The sequence below is a fragment of the Ciconia boyciana genome, chromosome 9, assembly GCF_034638445.1.
Source record: "Ciconia boyciana chromosome 9, ASM3463844v1, whole genome shotgun sequence".
NCBI classification, from domain to species: Eukaryota; Metazoa; Chordata; class Aves; order Ciconiiformes; family Ciconiidae; genus Ciconia; species Ciconia boyciana.
In genome coordinates, this window is record NC_132942.1 from 20,327,117 (window position 1) to 20,342,646 (window position 15,530).

At 41.6% G+C, this 15,530-nt stretch overlaps 1 protein-coding gene across 1 annotated transcript; it reads right to left on the bottom strand.

Moving 5' to 3' along the window:
- Positions 1–288: 288 nt before the first annotated feature.
- Positions 289–15,530, bottom strand: DNAJC18 (DnaJ heat shock protein family (Hsp40) member C18). Its single transcript, XM_072872497.1, has 7 exons — positions 15,372–15,530; positions 15,033–15,178; positions 14,047–14,232; positions 11,438–11,550; positions 9,969–10,078; positions 7,758–7,930; positions 289–3,539 (listed from the first exon to the last, which is right to left on the bottom strand). Exons 1-7 carry the CDS (start codon positions 15,407–15,409, stop codon positions 3,415–3,417), a joined length of 891 nt encoding a protein of 296 aa, XP_072728598.1. The 5' UTR covers positions 15,410–15,530; the 3' UTR covers positions 289–3,414.

Here is a 15,530-nt window from a genome sequence, read left to right on the forward strand (position 1 = left end):
CGGCCCTCGCTGGGGCCGCCTGCGCGTCGGCGAGGTGCCGCGGCTGGCGGCAGCCCAAGGCCCCAGCGCCCGCCGCCATCTCCCGTACTCCCGCGGCAAATGGCGGCCGCCGTCGCCGGGCCTTCCCCGTCTCCTAGCAACGCGCGCGCCTGCCCCCTCCCTCCCCCCCTTAAAGGGGCCGCCGTCAGGAATCCCCCAGCGTCCCCTGCCCCGCAGCTGCACCGGGGCAGCGGCAGGCCCACGGCTCCGGAGCCCGGGGGAAGGGCTCAGCCTCCACCGAGGCCCCGGGGAATACCCGCGGCTCTCCCGGGCGAGCCGCCGCCTGAGGCGGGCTCTCGCCGTGGTGACGGCGGTTAGTTCATGGCCCATCCCCGCAGATGCTGCCGCGCCTCCACTTCGCATGGAACAAACTCCCAGACGGCACAATTCTCTCGTTTCAAAGTCAGGCTTTTTACCACGGTACAGACAGGCACAGAAAGGTCAAGTCTTTCATTTTTTAAAAAAAAATACCTATATACATAAACCCATTTGTGAGTCCCTGGTATTCCCCAAGAAATAGGACCATCCCACTGCGCCACCAGCACCCGGGGACACAGTGTGGCCGGCGGCGCTGGGTGCCCACTCCACGCAAACCAGGCCTGCTCAGGTGCTCAGAGAACAGCTTTTTCTGCCTTTAGAGACCCAAGAAATAATTAAAGTCAATCACATTTTGGCAAGTAACCTTTGGTTAATGACAGGAATGCATTTCAACAGCCACAGGCACGAGATATTATTTTCCTTCTCCCCCCCACCGAGTAGGATGCCAGTGCTTTACAAAAAGAAGTACTTGTGTTTATCACTGAAGACATTTTAGAGCCAAATGCCCTTAATTCAGAGCACACAACACCAGCATGCAAATGGTCATCCGTAACACCCTTGACTGTGATCATGAACAAAGAACATCTTATTGCTTTTTGAAATATTTTTACCTTTCAGTCTCATCTTCCGTTTCATCCTGGCCTCTTTCCTAGTCGCAGAGAAGACTCTTAAAATTATTGTGCTTCTCACAGGTGGTCTCCCACCTCCATAAAGCACTTTGAGATCTTTGGATGAAAGGTTTAAGTGCACAATAACTACGTATAAATTCAAGCTCCATACAGGACATCACAGGTCCAATGAAGTCGTGGTGTTTGGTCTCCCCACCTGTATCATTTTACAAGCCATGGGAGTCAAACAGGAATGACAGGGAAGATATCAAACCTGGAACAAAGGTCAGCCACTTTATTTCAGATATATTCTACAAACTATTTAATATATAAAAAGCAACATTAAAATAATTTTGCTTTTTATACACCCTCATATTATGCACTCAAAACCGGGAAATACCAGAATTAAGGCTGCCTGTCCTACTGCCAGTCACATTACCAATCTAGAATAATCAAATCAAACATTTTTGCCCTTACAGACTCTCACACTAAACGTGTTTCACAACAACCCCCTCTAAATGCGGTTAGTAAAAAAGGGCACTCTTCTGCCCTGAGTGGCTGACAAACTCTGCTCAACTTCCCCAAGCGGTCCTACAAAGTTGCCCAATGGGGAACAAATGTTAACACGAAATTGCTGTTTTAAGGAGTCACTGGTTTTTTTTGGTTTTTTTTGTTTTTTTTTAAACACACCACCATTTCACAGCAGCAATATTGCTGTAGTTGCAATGGTCTAATCATACAGGGGATGCGTATGTCTTGTCTGCAGAAGCACCAAGTCTCAAAACCCAAGACAAACACTCCCCCTCTGGTGCAGATCACCAGAAAAGCTTCTCTTCCTGCAGCTCCCAGTTTCATTTGCTGCCCAACCTCCCACCGCTTTAACGGACAGGACAGGGACACCAAGGGGACACTTCCTGGTACCCACAGTCCCAGTTCCCTGCTCTCAGCTGCCTTGTCCACCATGCCAACAGGACACCCTCAGCGCACGAGCAGAGCACTAGCACGCGACTACACTGTAACTCCCAAGCACGTGCAGACTTGAAGTCTAAGCTTTAAAGGCAATTTTAATTCTGGCATTTCTCAAACTTTTGAGCACTTTGCTTCCTAGGTTTAAGCCAAGGCCATCTGTGGCATCCCGCACTACTTGTAGCGAGTTTTAGGAACAGGGGCAACAACAGAGAGTTGTTCAGTTTTAACAGGCATGTACCTCCACGTCAGAGAGGCGACCACTGCCTCTGCTGCGGCTACGCTAAGTCCCCACAGCAGGGATGGAGGGCAAAAGCCTGCATCTCCAGTGCCTGCACTGCTTGGAGATGTCCTTTGTAAGAATAGTTCATTCCATGTGTGGTATGCACCTGCAAGCACCCCACCAGAGAAACTGGCTCAGGAGGTTAATGACGCTCAACTAGAATAACACTCTGTTCTCTGCTGCTGATGAATATAACCCATCCTCAACCTGCCTTTAAATGCCTGGTTTCATAAAGGAGGATCAAGAAAAAAACAGGACACTACTACACAGATCTTTTTCTTTGAAATACTAATCTCTACAGTGAAACATTCATAACTGCTCAACAGAGTAAAAATGTGCTACATCAAAACTGTACCAGAAAAAGCAGGACCCCTGTAACAGCTGGAGAAGAGTTTGCAGATAAAAAACAGAATTGAACAGCCAGCTTAAAAATATGCCACTGAAAACATATGAGAAAATAAATACGGTTGGTCCTTTCTCTACAGTTTGGCAGACATTGGAATTGGTGCAATTCACAGGCTCTCATCTTCTTGTTCGATGTTGCTGTTGCCATCTCAGCATATTGTCTCCCCATGGAACAGAAAGGGCACGGCCACACAGTCAGACAAGCACAGGGCTACGTCCCTTTGACAGTACAGAGAGCTGGGAGCATGCTCAAGTGCTCACCTGAAGCAAGTACTTGACTCTTCTGAATTAAGCATTGCATATTACACTTGAACACAAAACACGCTGCCTTCCATCTAAATTCCATTACGAACCACTGTAGAAGCAAGGACATCCGCTTGGTATCAGTGTGAGAAGGCTAGCGCACTTAATACTGAGAACTACACTGTTTGTACGATCGAGTGAATTGCAGGTCCGTATAAAATACAGAAAGCTAAGACATTTGTCTGCTCTCCTGGGAATTATAGACTGTTTGGATGGCAGACAAACTACCAATGCAGACAGGTTCCAAACTAATAGCATTTCCCAGGGAATTAATTTACGAAGTGCCACTGGTCCTTGGAACCAAATATAGTGTACAGTATATTACAGCAAACACTAGCTCTACAGCTTGTGTTGGCCCATCTCTGTACTATATGCAGAAGGAATCAAATGTTCAGACTCTTTACAATAGACTCCTTCCCTTTTTATACAAAGGAAAATAAAAACATAAGTTAAACTATCAATAAATAAAACTGCAGAACGTGTGTGTCCTGGTCAGCCCCCTTTGTGCATTCCAATCAGACTGGAGAGCTTCTCACAGTGCTCAAGTTTCAGTGATTCTGCTTTCTGTTTTAACCGCTCATCTCTGTATAGCTTGGCCAAATTTGACAAATCAGACTCTGAAAGATGAAAAAAAAAAAATTAGGATGAAGTCATGAGCGTACTTTACATAACTGTTTGTCAGTGCTGCGTTATCCTTGTGGCATGTTTTCTTTTAATTCACCTTGTTTCAGTAAAACTGGGCATGTTAGCAACTTTCTTTAAAGAGAGGCCACCAAGTTTAACCAGGCTAGCTACTTAAGAAAACAGTATTTTCATAATTGCTTGAAAACTCAGTTATAATAACCCTCTCTACCAGTGCACTAGGTAGGACAATAACCAAAACAACAAAAAAAGACTGATTATTACTGTCTACAAAGAAAACATGAACTATAAAAATATAGCTTAGAAGTCACGTAAGATTTAAAATTATGCTAATGATCTAAACAATATGTGATTGCTTTAAAATATATGTATATATTTAAACTAACTCTGCATAAAAAGGGGCTAGTAGGATACCATTTGATCTGCTACACAGCACCTGTCTTGGGCAATACCGCTGTTTACATTTGAATTAGATCTCATCTCATTATGTATTGATCCTTACTGAGGTATCACCAGGTGCAATCAGCAGAGGGGGGTTACTCTACACCTACCAGTGGTATTTAAGTGACAAGCCAGAAGGAAAGGGAGCCTTGTGACTACTTTTCCTATCCTTCCTTGGGGCTGCATCAGCTGTCTGCAGCCTCATAAACTAAGCAGGAACTACAAGACATACACCTCTGCGCATGTAACTGAGAAATGCAATTATTTTGGCAGATCCATTCTGCAAGGGCCCAGAGCACTCATCCAAATATATACTTTAAGGTATAGATAATTGTTTTTTTTGATGTTGCATTTCCCAGAATTCAAAACCTGTCTGACAAGAGGTTTGCCCAGAAGGCATTATAAATTCTCTCTCTTTTTTTTTTTAATTGATTACAGGAAGGTGAACAGCTAGCTGAGGGACTTGTCTGAAAGGCCTCTGTGCCCATTCATTAACAATACAAACTCGAATGTACTTTGCATATTTTTTCCTCTTCTTCTCAAAACTGAAATAATCCCATTGTTTAAATTATTTCCCCCCAGTAATTCAGAGAAATTTATTTTGCTGATTAGCTAAGGAAGTCTTAATATAGCTTTATCCCTGAAGAATAATTTAGATCCAGGATTAGATGCACCTAAGAGAATAGCAGTAATTTGTTTCTGAAAAGGTCAAAATTTTGCTAAGCACAGGCTACCTGATGACACTCAATTTTTGAAAGAGCTTTTCTATATCTTACAAGTCCCTCATTTTACAAAATCATTCAGAGTGGAAAGAACTTCAATAGGTCCTTCCATGTCTTATGTCCTCCGTCCCTGTCCCACTGAAATTTAAAGCCATTTAACCCTCCACCTATTTATTGAAAAGCTTTACAAACTGTCAGGCATAAACATTGTATTTTAGATCAGAAATCAATTTTCAGGTTTTATAACTAAAATGCCACTAAAGCAGAGCTGGGCAAGTAGCCTTGACAAGCCTTCAGCAAAACTAGACTCAGGTAATTGTCTCTGAGACCAGAGTCCCTGGAGTTCTCCAGTGAAGAATCTTAGTTTACACTTACCCAACTGAGGAAAAACATTCACTGCAAATGCTTGTACTTTTGACAGCATTCATTCTGTCATATTGGTTTCTTATGTTTTTCAATCTTTTACACCGAGTTGTTCCTTTCTACTTTTTCTCTTTAAGGAATTCCTAAAATACCTAATTCCAACTATGTATCCTTCTCCTCTCTGTTTTCAGTTGCCTCTTTGTAATTTCCTCTGACTTCGAGCTCTTTGCAGTCGTTACTTTACAATTCTGCTATCACAGCTGAACAATCTCCTGTAAAAACCTGGGATGTGCTTTTTATACTTAACTGTATCAAAGATTTCAGAAGACCAAAACCCACAGCATATGCAACTTTTACACACTATTCTGCTGTGAAGGGAGGAATGCTGTCTACTGCAGCAGTAATAAAGTGACTGGTTGAACAAGATACCAATATATCAATTACTTTTAAAGTTTTCATTAAGGTAGATGGACACCAGGTAACACTTTTCAAGTCATCAAGGACTTTAAAAATCGATCTGTTCCTATATAAAACTAATCTATGTCCATTTTGCTGGTGCTAAAGAAATGCACCCTCAGTAAATAAAACAAACATACTATTAATAGACATTCAACTGACAAAAAAAAAAAAGTTCACCACATGAAGTTAAACACTTAAACAAGAATTAATGGACCAAAGTTATGAAGCAACAGCTGACTAACAACTGCTTCAACATCTCCAGAGAACTCTTCCCCAGCACTCCATCTTGTATTCACAGTTTATTTTTACAAACTTGGCTGTACTAAAGTTAGCACAGTCTCAGCTGTGCTCATTACCTGCTCGCTGTCCTAGATGGTAATCATTCTGAAAATGGTTTTGTTTTTTTTAATTACAGTGGTCTCCTCAGGCTTCTGCTAATTGTGGACCTTGTAAATATATTAGCAGATGTGTGACTAATAGAGTCTCTTAAGTGTAAAAAGCTCCAGAGAAGCACTGTTTTGCAGGCATTACTTGGCATTCAATGCTGGATCACCTCCCCCTCTGACTACTGGTCTCTCCTTGACTTGCAAACCCTGTTGCGCATTTTGGGGCACAGCACTCCTTAGCTCAAGGTCTACGTGAAAGAGACAATATGGCAACTTTCAGTGGCACGAAGTCAATTAAAAGGATTTTTCTGTAAGAAATAAATTCTAACCCTATAGCAAGCCTATGCATGAAGCTTACATTTATGGTTATTAACAGCCACATTATACCTAGAGGCTGCTACTGCCAGCCACAGATGCTCAGAGATCACAAGTCAAGCACACCAAAAACTAAGGGATTGTTTGGGATTTTTATGGTCTTATATTATGTGTTCTTTTATTTTCTAACTTCAGAGCCTACATCTGTATATTTCTCTTTAAAAGCAAGATTGGTAACTTTTATGTAAAATAAAACAAAACAGTGTCTGGATGAAAACAAAACAACCCTTCCCATCAAAAACCTGTGAATAGTTTGGAGTCAGCAACACTATTGTTACCTCTAGCACAACATTAAACAAGTCTTGTTTAGACAAAGCGTATGCTTCTATAATGATGCAATTGGTAAAGAAACTGTAAACAAGTGCAAAGTCATTTTTTAGTAGTGTGCTGAGGACTGTTTTACATGGAACAATTTAGAAAGCCCTAGTAGTGTGTGAAAGCAGCTTGCCTGCTACTGTTAAACATTTACACAGAAACAGCTTCTTCCAGTTTCTTTATGCACAGCAGTAGTTTGTGTTTACTCATTTTAAGGTGATGAGTTCTTTAGCTGAAACAAAATCAGTCACAACATCCCAACTTCAGCTAGTCCCTGTAATTTGATTTCTGTTATTTTGTACAGTTACAAAAGAAGCAGGGATTTGCTCTATTTTAAATAAACTACAAGAGTAGTAATTAACAAATAATACAATATGGGGTTAAAATACATGCCTTTATATGTGCCACTGATTGACTTAGGACTGACATGAGAATAATGATTTTGAATGCTCACATTTTTGTGTTCTCCCTTTCTGCATTCAATTCTTGTTTTTAAAATACTGTCTTGACTATGGTGAAAAACATGATCTCAAACTCATCTAAAGATAGAAAATGCAAATAAGCGCACAAAACAAGTACAGAAGCATGCTCTTTGAAAACTGATACTAGTAACACAGTCCACTGCAGGATTACCAAAAGCACCTGAACAGGCTATAGGCTCTCCTTCTGATGAAGTTTTGAAGAAAAAGTTAAATAATCTTCTCATGGAGCCAGTTGGAAAAAAAAAAAAAAAAGAAAAGGATTCTGCTCCAGCAAAGGAAACATGGAATAGGTGATGCCTCAAGATCTTTTCTAACCCTAACAATTAGTCAGAGCTAGATAAATGTGGTGGATTACATGATTAAAACATCATCACTAAGAGTTATTCAAGCATAAAAACTGAGTGGAAAAAAATGTCTCAAATGGTGAAATCTACTTTCCACTTGTCTCTCAGAATCACCTAAAATGAATTGACAGAACCTCAAGAATAGCAAATTCAGTGTTAAGAGCAGACATGAGAAATACCAGTACAAGGTTTGTGATGTTATAAGCATCAGAAAATGAGGCTAAAAATGGCAGCGCTTTGTGAAGCATAGCCATCATACAACTACTGATGGCTTGTAGGCACACACTTGTAACAAAAATAACTTACTTTGCTGTTTCTCCTTCCAGCAGCTGGTCTGAATATAGTCTATGTAATCTTTTTCAACGGTTTTCTCTAGCTCTTGAAGTTCCGCTCCTTGATAATTCTTTTCAAAGTTTTTATCAACATAGTAAGGCACCTGCAAGTTCTCTGTTTCTCTACTAATAACATGGCCTATGGACCTGTGAAAACATCATGGAGAAAACAGATTTTTTTAGCAGTTAAATGTAAAGAAATCAAGAGATATTTCTCCATATTATCATTTCCAGAGGACAGTATTTACAACAATTTCTTTACAGTTACTTTCTGCAGGACTATAGCTCCATCAACCATCCAATAAGAAAATTACAAGTCTCAGGCACAGCAAGCTGTGCGCTACAAACAGAATTCACCCTCCCCACTAAAAACCAGAGGAAAATATCTAATATTTGGAGATATCTACAAAGAACTGACTCCAAGCTGACACATACTCTGTGTCACCTTCCACATACTCTGTGTGTTCTCAACAGCTCAGTCAAGACAATTCCAAAACATAAGAGCAAATTTTATCTGTGAACGGAAGCTCCACACACTTTCTTCTGTTTGCTGGTAATTTCTGGCAAACTAGCTCCAGAAATCCATGGGAATTGATAACAAACGTAGAGATTATAGGAAAGGCATATGGCCCTAGTATTGCTTAGGGCACAATGCAATTTGATCTGGATTTTCCCAATTTCTGGATCCTTTAGTAGAAATAAAAATTAGCAGGGGAGATTCTACACTTTCCTTTAGGGTTTTATAATCATCAGTAAGCAAAGTGGAGCATGGAATATCCCAAAGAATATCCTGTAGGTAGAATTAGCCACTCTGACACAGTCATTGGATTAAACTATACTCTTATACTGAATTTCCTTATTTGAGCAAAGATACCCAGGTGTTTTTTCAAGTCACTGACTAGAGAAAGAGGCAGGCAGCCAAAACACAAAGGTTACACTCTACTCAATGGAATCCAGTTTGCCCCTTCTATTTCCTGGACTCCTCCTTTCCTTCTCTCTCGCTATGTCTCAGAGGTGTATGTTCTCGGTATAGACAAATTCTTTTAGTTTTCAAGCTGTTAGTTTTTTTAAGGATATGATTCAGAGGAACAGCATAACTGCGTACCAGGCTCAGGCCTGACTATCTCATCAACAGGAGAAGTGGAGGTACTGAAGAAAAGCAGGAGAGATTAGCTGCTCTGGGGCAGTGTGGGAGGTTTCATATGGGACTGGCAGATAGCAAAAACACTGAAAAAAAAACCTCACCCAAAAAACCACCACCCTCCTGTTCTTATGTTAGGTTTACACACTGACATCTTGTGGTAAAAAAATGATAAAGGGTGTTGAGCTACTATGACAGTGGAGAGGATATGGACCTAAACCTAAGTGGTTTTGCTCCTAGAAGAGAGCAAAGGGAGTGTTTGGAGCGCTCTGCTACTGCTGCGTGCAGAAGGTTCTCCAAAACCTGCTGACTCCCACTATCTCTGTAAGAGCCAGTGAAGGCGACTGAACTGAGCTCTTTCCCACTAAAGAGCTTTCCTCCTCCCAACACTGGATGCTGAGAGGATCTAGTGGGTTTTCCTCTGCCCCACAAACTCAGATTACAGCAGGCCTGGTGGTGTTCCTTCTGCTTCCAGAGCTGACCAGTTCAGTTTGCCCTCTGCAACCCTGGGGTCCTGCTTCTTTACAGATGTCAAACCAGGGCATTTCAAGGCTTTAATAATTTGTGGAGCTTGACAATTCTTCCAGTGGAATTCAGGCTCCAGAGCAGATTTGGATTTATACTGCAAACCGCAGGCTTCATTTTTTAATTGCTTTACATTGGAACCTCAGCAGTGGTCCACAGATCCCTCAGGGCTGGGCAGACCAGAGGCTGATGAGCACTGTAGCTGAGCTACACCCACATTCCTGCTACTCTGTCACTGTGCAAAACATTTCACAACAGTTGAGAAAGCTTTCTGGCTCAGTGCCTCTATTTGTTCAGCACACAATACAATAAAGCACACCATAGTTAACTTCATAGCGATAATGCTTAGGAGAACTCGTCAATAGAGACTGTTGGTACTTCCTTATTTACAAATTGATAACACTTTCTAGAAAGAGCAGAACAGAACACTAACATGCATTTTTCTATCAAGTCCAACTTCCGTCTATCTCCTTATCGTAAACACCAAAGATGAGAAAAATGTGTTTTTAAATGACTTACGATTTGTAGAATAGGCTGTAGGGTGGGTTTGTGGCCATCAGTTGAGTTACAACGGACACTATTATTATTATGAAAACTGGCATCAACTGAATAAATGCAGAATATGAATTCTGAAAAGAACAACAATAATTAGTAGTCAAGAAAAGATATAGATGGAAAAGGATGCATTTGTTCACAGAAACCAGGCTATCTATCATAGATCAACAATGTATTAAATGTAAACTGAAAAGAAAAAAAGAGGAAGTACTTTCAAATTTTGAGAGGGATGACATTTTAATTTCAAAAAAACCTTTATTAATAATCTCAGAAAACTCTTTAAAGCCATTTTCTTTCAATTATATTTTCAAGACATTTCTTTCATCTACAGCTTCCTTCACAAGGCGATAGATGCCCACAGCACTGTACCTGTCAGTGACCAGCTGACAATCCAAACCGAAGGAACACACTGCAATTCCCATTTGTGCCTATGGCTTTCCATGCATCTTCTGAAGTTTGCTACATGCATTCTAAAAATCTCAATCTCTGTTCAAACACTGGATAAAATGGCTGAAAAGTAAAGGGTTAAGAGACCATATGTAGTGTAACTTGGGACAGAATGCAAGCACTTGGGTTTTTTGTTTGCATGAATTTCGTAGAACAAAAGAGTGGAAACAATATCAAAAGAGAAAACACAGCTCTTTACTTCTGCTCTTCACTTGATTTCTAAACCGGCTTCTAAAATGCCTTTTCTAATCAGGAGCAAAATACAGCTATTTAGGTTTGCCCTCTGCCCTGGGATAGCAACAAGGACACATGACAGTAATAGGTGGGATTCATTTGCCCTAGCTTCGCTGTCTATAGGCTGTATCAGGTTTTTTTCAGAGCCTGACTATAAGAGACTCACAGGGAAAAATTAATCTTCCTTGGAGAACGATCTTGTTAGGTTAACAGACTACCTCTGGAGGAAGATTTTTGCAAGGCAGGTGGCATGTGTGTATGTGCACTAGCAACAAATGACACCTTGTGTCTCATCCGGAGATTTCAGCTGGCAGAAACGTATCCCAGACCCATCCTGTCCTGGGGGCTGGAAGAAGACTGTGCAGCTGCTGGGCAGAAGTTGTGTGCTAATTTACAGAAGGATTAAATATGCCATGAAGACAAGTCAGTACTTACGTATCCATTATCAGTCCACATTTGGACTAATTGTTGTTGGATTACCAAACCATTAGAGATTGCAAAAATCAAGCACCAGCAAAACACTCAGTGACAGAAATTCCCAGCCTGTAATCTTATCAATAGAATGTATTTTTAAAGTAGTGACTAATAAAAAACAATCTAGTTACTTTTGAAAGCATCCATTTTAGCTGCAGCACTTGAGGATAAACACTGAGCATTTAAGGATGGGAAAGTCTGTCCTGGCTTCAGACATGTAAGTGGACCCCTCACCCTGGTGAAATATTTAAGCCCAAGAGATCCCTCCTCCTGGCTACCTGTGGCCTGTTTTCTTCCTCCTCTTGCTCCTGTGTCCATGCTCTTTCATTTCGGTGCCTCCGTGGATAATAGTGAGCATCTCTGGCTACGTTTGAGAACATATGGATATTTCCTGTTAAAAGAAACCAAGAGAGAGTCATGATTTTCATCCAGTTGCTGGTACTCACCTGTATTTCTCAGAATTTCTAGTTGATTATCCACACTTAGACTACATGGCCTGAATTACAGTTGCGAGACTTCAGATTAAAAAGCACAAACACACCTCAGATTTAAATGTCAAAATAGTATGTCGCTCCAAAAAGTGTACCAGAGAAATTATAAAGCTTGACCCAAGTCCATCTTAATTTAAATCAAACTGCAGAAACATGCTATAATTTTTCTTATTGTATCTCATATTTTATCACTGTTTTTGTCACATTCACTTGCAAAGCCATAGCTTGTGTGCATCCCCAGGCTCTAAGCAGGAAAATTAATTTGCTTCACCAGACTCAGGCCATGAATTATGGCTTCCCATAGTTACTGAATATGGTCTTCTACGCTCATTTCTACTTCCTCTGGCTTCAAGTTAGTAACAGTTTCACTTAATGATTTTATAATAAGGAAAGAGATTTAAAAGATGAGAAAAAAAAAGAGTACAATTCAGGATTTCCTTTCTTGCACGCTGAATATAGTTGATTTATTTTTAAAAATTCTAAAATGAGGAAAGAATTGCATATGCTGTTTTGATTTGAAGCTTCAACTCCGATTTTATCACCATATGAATATCTTAATAATAGCTGTGCTTTCCTCTTTTGAAATTCAGAATGTAGAGTGTTGAAATTTATGGCCTTATCATGACAACAGAAATGCAAATCTATTTTTAAGCCCTGGGAAAGATGTCACATTATTTTACACTCTTACACTGTCCCTTCTCTGAATTTCCCAGAGAATTCTTCAAGAAACCTGGGTGGAAGTGACCTTTGCTATTGTGTCAAAACATCTGTTTCATTGCTTGTTCAAAGATTTTTCCAAAGGTCTAGGCATGTTTGCAGTCAAGAGCTCCAACGGAGAGCCAAACAAGGCTGGGTTGAAACATGAAAGTTTCCTTCTTGAAAAAGAAAGTTTGTTTCTATCATTCAACACTGCTCAGACAGTATTTTATCAAGCTGTGAAAAAACAGAAGCAAGTGTGGGAAGAGAAGAATGGCTTTTGCAGGGTGCTTAGAAAAAAGTTTTCCTAAATCCTAAGTTTCTCCAAGAATTTCTGCCACCAGTTTCTTTCCTTCCATGTGCATTTATTTTTTAGGAGAAGGAAGTTCAACTTGTAGCCTCTACCTCTCTTGTCGCCCTCAGCTACACAGCAGTCACATTCCACAGGGGCAAAGTTTCCCTGGTGGCCGAGACAAAAGGTACATGCAGGTGCAATTTCTTGCAAAGTCAGAAATGGAAAACTTGCAAACTCAGTGTGGAATTAGGCCCCGTTGAGTTTGGCTCACTTTGCACATCTACTGATCAAATTTTGAAAACAATTTGAGGTACCCTGAGCTGCAAGATGCCACCACACAGACTAAGGTTATGGGGAGCTTGTAAGTAATTACCTGCATCTGTGGCTTTAGGCTGTAGTAATTGGCACTTATGTTGCTTTATACCATGCCTTGGAAGTGAGTAAGTTTACAAGAGTGCTAAAGCAATTCGTTAGATACTGCCAGGAAGACCCTTGAGCTCACCATACCTTTCAGATTTACTTTTAATCCAAACCTGTATTCCATTGATCTTGCAGTATCTTTCTATTTTTACTACAAATACAAAAGCCAAGGCTGGACTGGGACGTGCATGGAGCTGCTACAGGAACGGATCTACTGTTCTGTTACTGGATACTGTATATCCAGTAACAGCCAGCCTTTCCTGGCAGGCATCACTTTCTAAGCTAAAAAGTTTTAACTTCTTTACAGTACACAAGCTGCCACAAGCTAAATGAACTCCTATGTTTTCCTAGTTATAGGGGCACTGAAACCACAATACCAGGAGCTGCTGCCATGCTGTACTGGAATGCAGTAAGGTGTCTCAAGTACAACACGATCAGCAAAGATACCTCTGATCCCTTCCCATTCACACCTTATTTTACCTCCCATACCACTGCTGGCTTCAGACAATGGAGGGAATAAAAGCAACAACAAAAAGAAGGGTCTTCAGCTACAGCTAGTATTAAAATGTTGCCTACCCAAGAATCAAACAGCCTAACCCCTTGCCAGACTAAAATGTTCTTAATCCTAACTAGTACTGTCAGAAATGTTCAAGAGAGGCTGCGAGGTTATGAACTTGCCCCGGCAGCAACAGCCATTACCCCACTGGTAGGTCTCTCTTCTAGGAGCATTCCTGGACAGCAAGGCTGGGCTTTGACAACATCTTTTTGGGAAACGGAGTTGCTAAAATTTGAAGTTTAAACTGTGCATTAAGGGAGCTTTTCCAGGCATAAAGAGCTAGGAAAGGAGAAAAGAGTAAATAAAAAAAATTGTTGCTCTTTTCAGATGTATAATCAACTCCCTGAGCAGTACAAAGAGAAGCTGAACTTCCTTTATGGTCTAGTGTCAGTTCATTGCATTTCAAAAACACTACAGACAGATACTGACCTGTAGGAAAGTGCCCACCAAAAAACACATTGAATATTTCTTCTGGTGTAATGTCTGCTTCAAATTCTGTGTAGTAATTATAGTGCCTGGCCTGGCCAGTGCTGACGTGCTCTTGGTCACTTCCGAATTCATCATATCGTAATCGTTTTTCAGGGTTGCTCAGAACTGCAAAAGCATTGCCTATTGCTGGAGAGTGAATTAAAAGAAGTGTTACACAGGCATATCACGCAGTATTTCCATATCTCAGACTTTTAGAAGCAGAGCAGCAAAAAAGCCCAAACAGGCACAGAGAATTTGTGCTTGACCAAAGAATTTATGCTTGATTTACTTTTGAAAGAACTGCCTTTGTAAAAAAAAAGTGTTACAATGCTGGCATTACCTGTGATGGAACCTATTTCTTGCTATCACTGACACCAGGAGAAAGACAAAAGTGTTAAAGTATACAGAGAGAGTTGAAATATTAAACTTACTTTCCTCATGCTGCCTTACAGTGCTGTTGCAGACAGCTGCAACACAGCACAGAAAAGGCAAAAGATGTAAGAGTTTAGATGCCAACATTGTTGATACAGGTTTAGACATTACTGAAAAGTCCAGACTCAGAATATTGGACTCAAATTTCATATGCTTGCATATATATACAAAATTTTATTTATGACACAGAGCAGTTATTGATTACACAACAACACACTCTCCTGCAAGACCAGCATAATTTCCAAGAATCGTTCTGAACCTTTAGCAGTATCTAGGAATGAGATCTGGGATACTTTTCCCTTTGCTTCTAATAGAAACCTGTATTATGAAGATTAAAAGGTAAAGCCTACCGACCAGCTGCAGGATTTTGTGGAGATGCGCATATCTGTCTATAAAAATGACAAGCTATACGAGCCCGTATGATGCCTTTATATAAGGTGGAGAACTGTAAGTCTGAGGCAGTCTGTCCTCATCTTGCTTTACGGCTTTCGAGATCGGGCCAGCTCCCACCTCACCTTTAAAAGCTTCCGTTGCTCCGGGAGCGCGGTTCTTGTCGGGGTGAAATTTCAAGGCCAGTTTGCGATAGGCTTTCTTCAGGTCCTCCTCGCTGGCGTCCCTCTCCACCCCCAGAATTTCATAGTAGTTCCGACACCTCTTTATTCTGGAAGCGCATATACAAGGTTATCTTTACCGGCCTACCCTTCCCGACACCGCCGCAGGCTCCCACTAGAGACCCACCGCCCCCCGTCGCCTGTCACCGAGCCGCAGCTCCCCCCCGAACCGGCCCCCGCTGCTCCCTCAGGCGCTCCTCTCCCCCGGCACCGGCCCGGCGGAACCCCCCGCGCCGCGCTCACCGCCGCACGCCGTCCAGCTGCTCCGCCGTGTAGGTCATGGCGAGCCCCAGGGCAGCCCGCCTGCCCCCGCACCCCTCACAGCCCGCCGCCCCGGCCCGCCCGCGCCGCCATGTTGTGCGCGGAGGCGGAGGCGGCCGCGCGGGGGCCGCTGGGTACCGG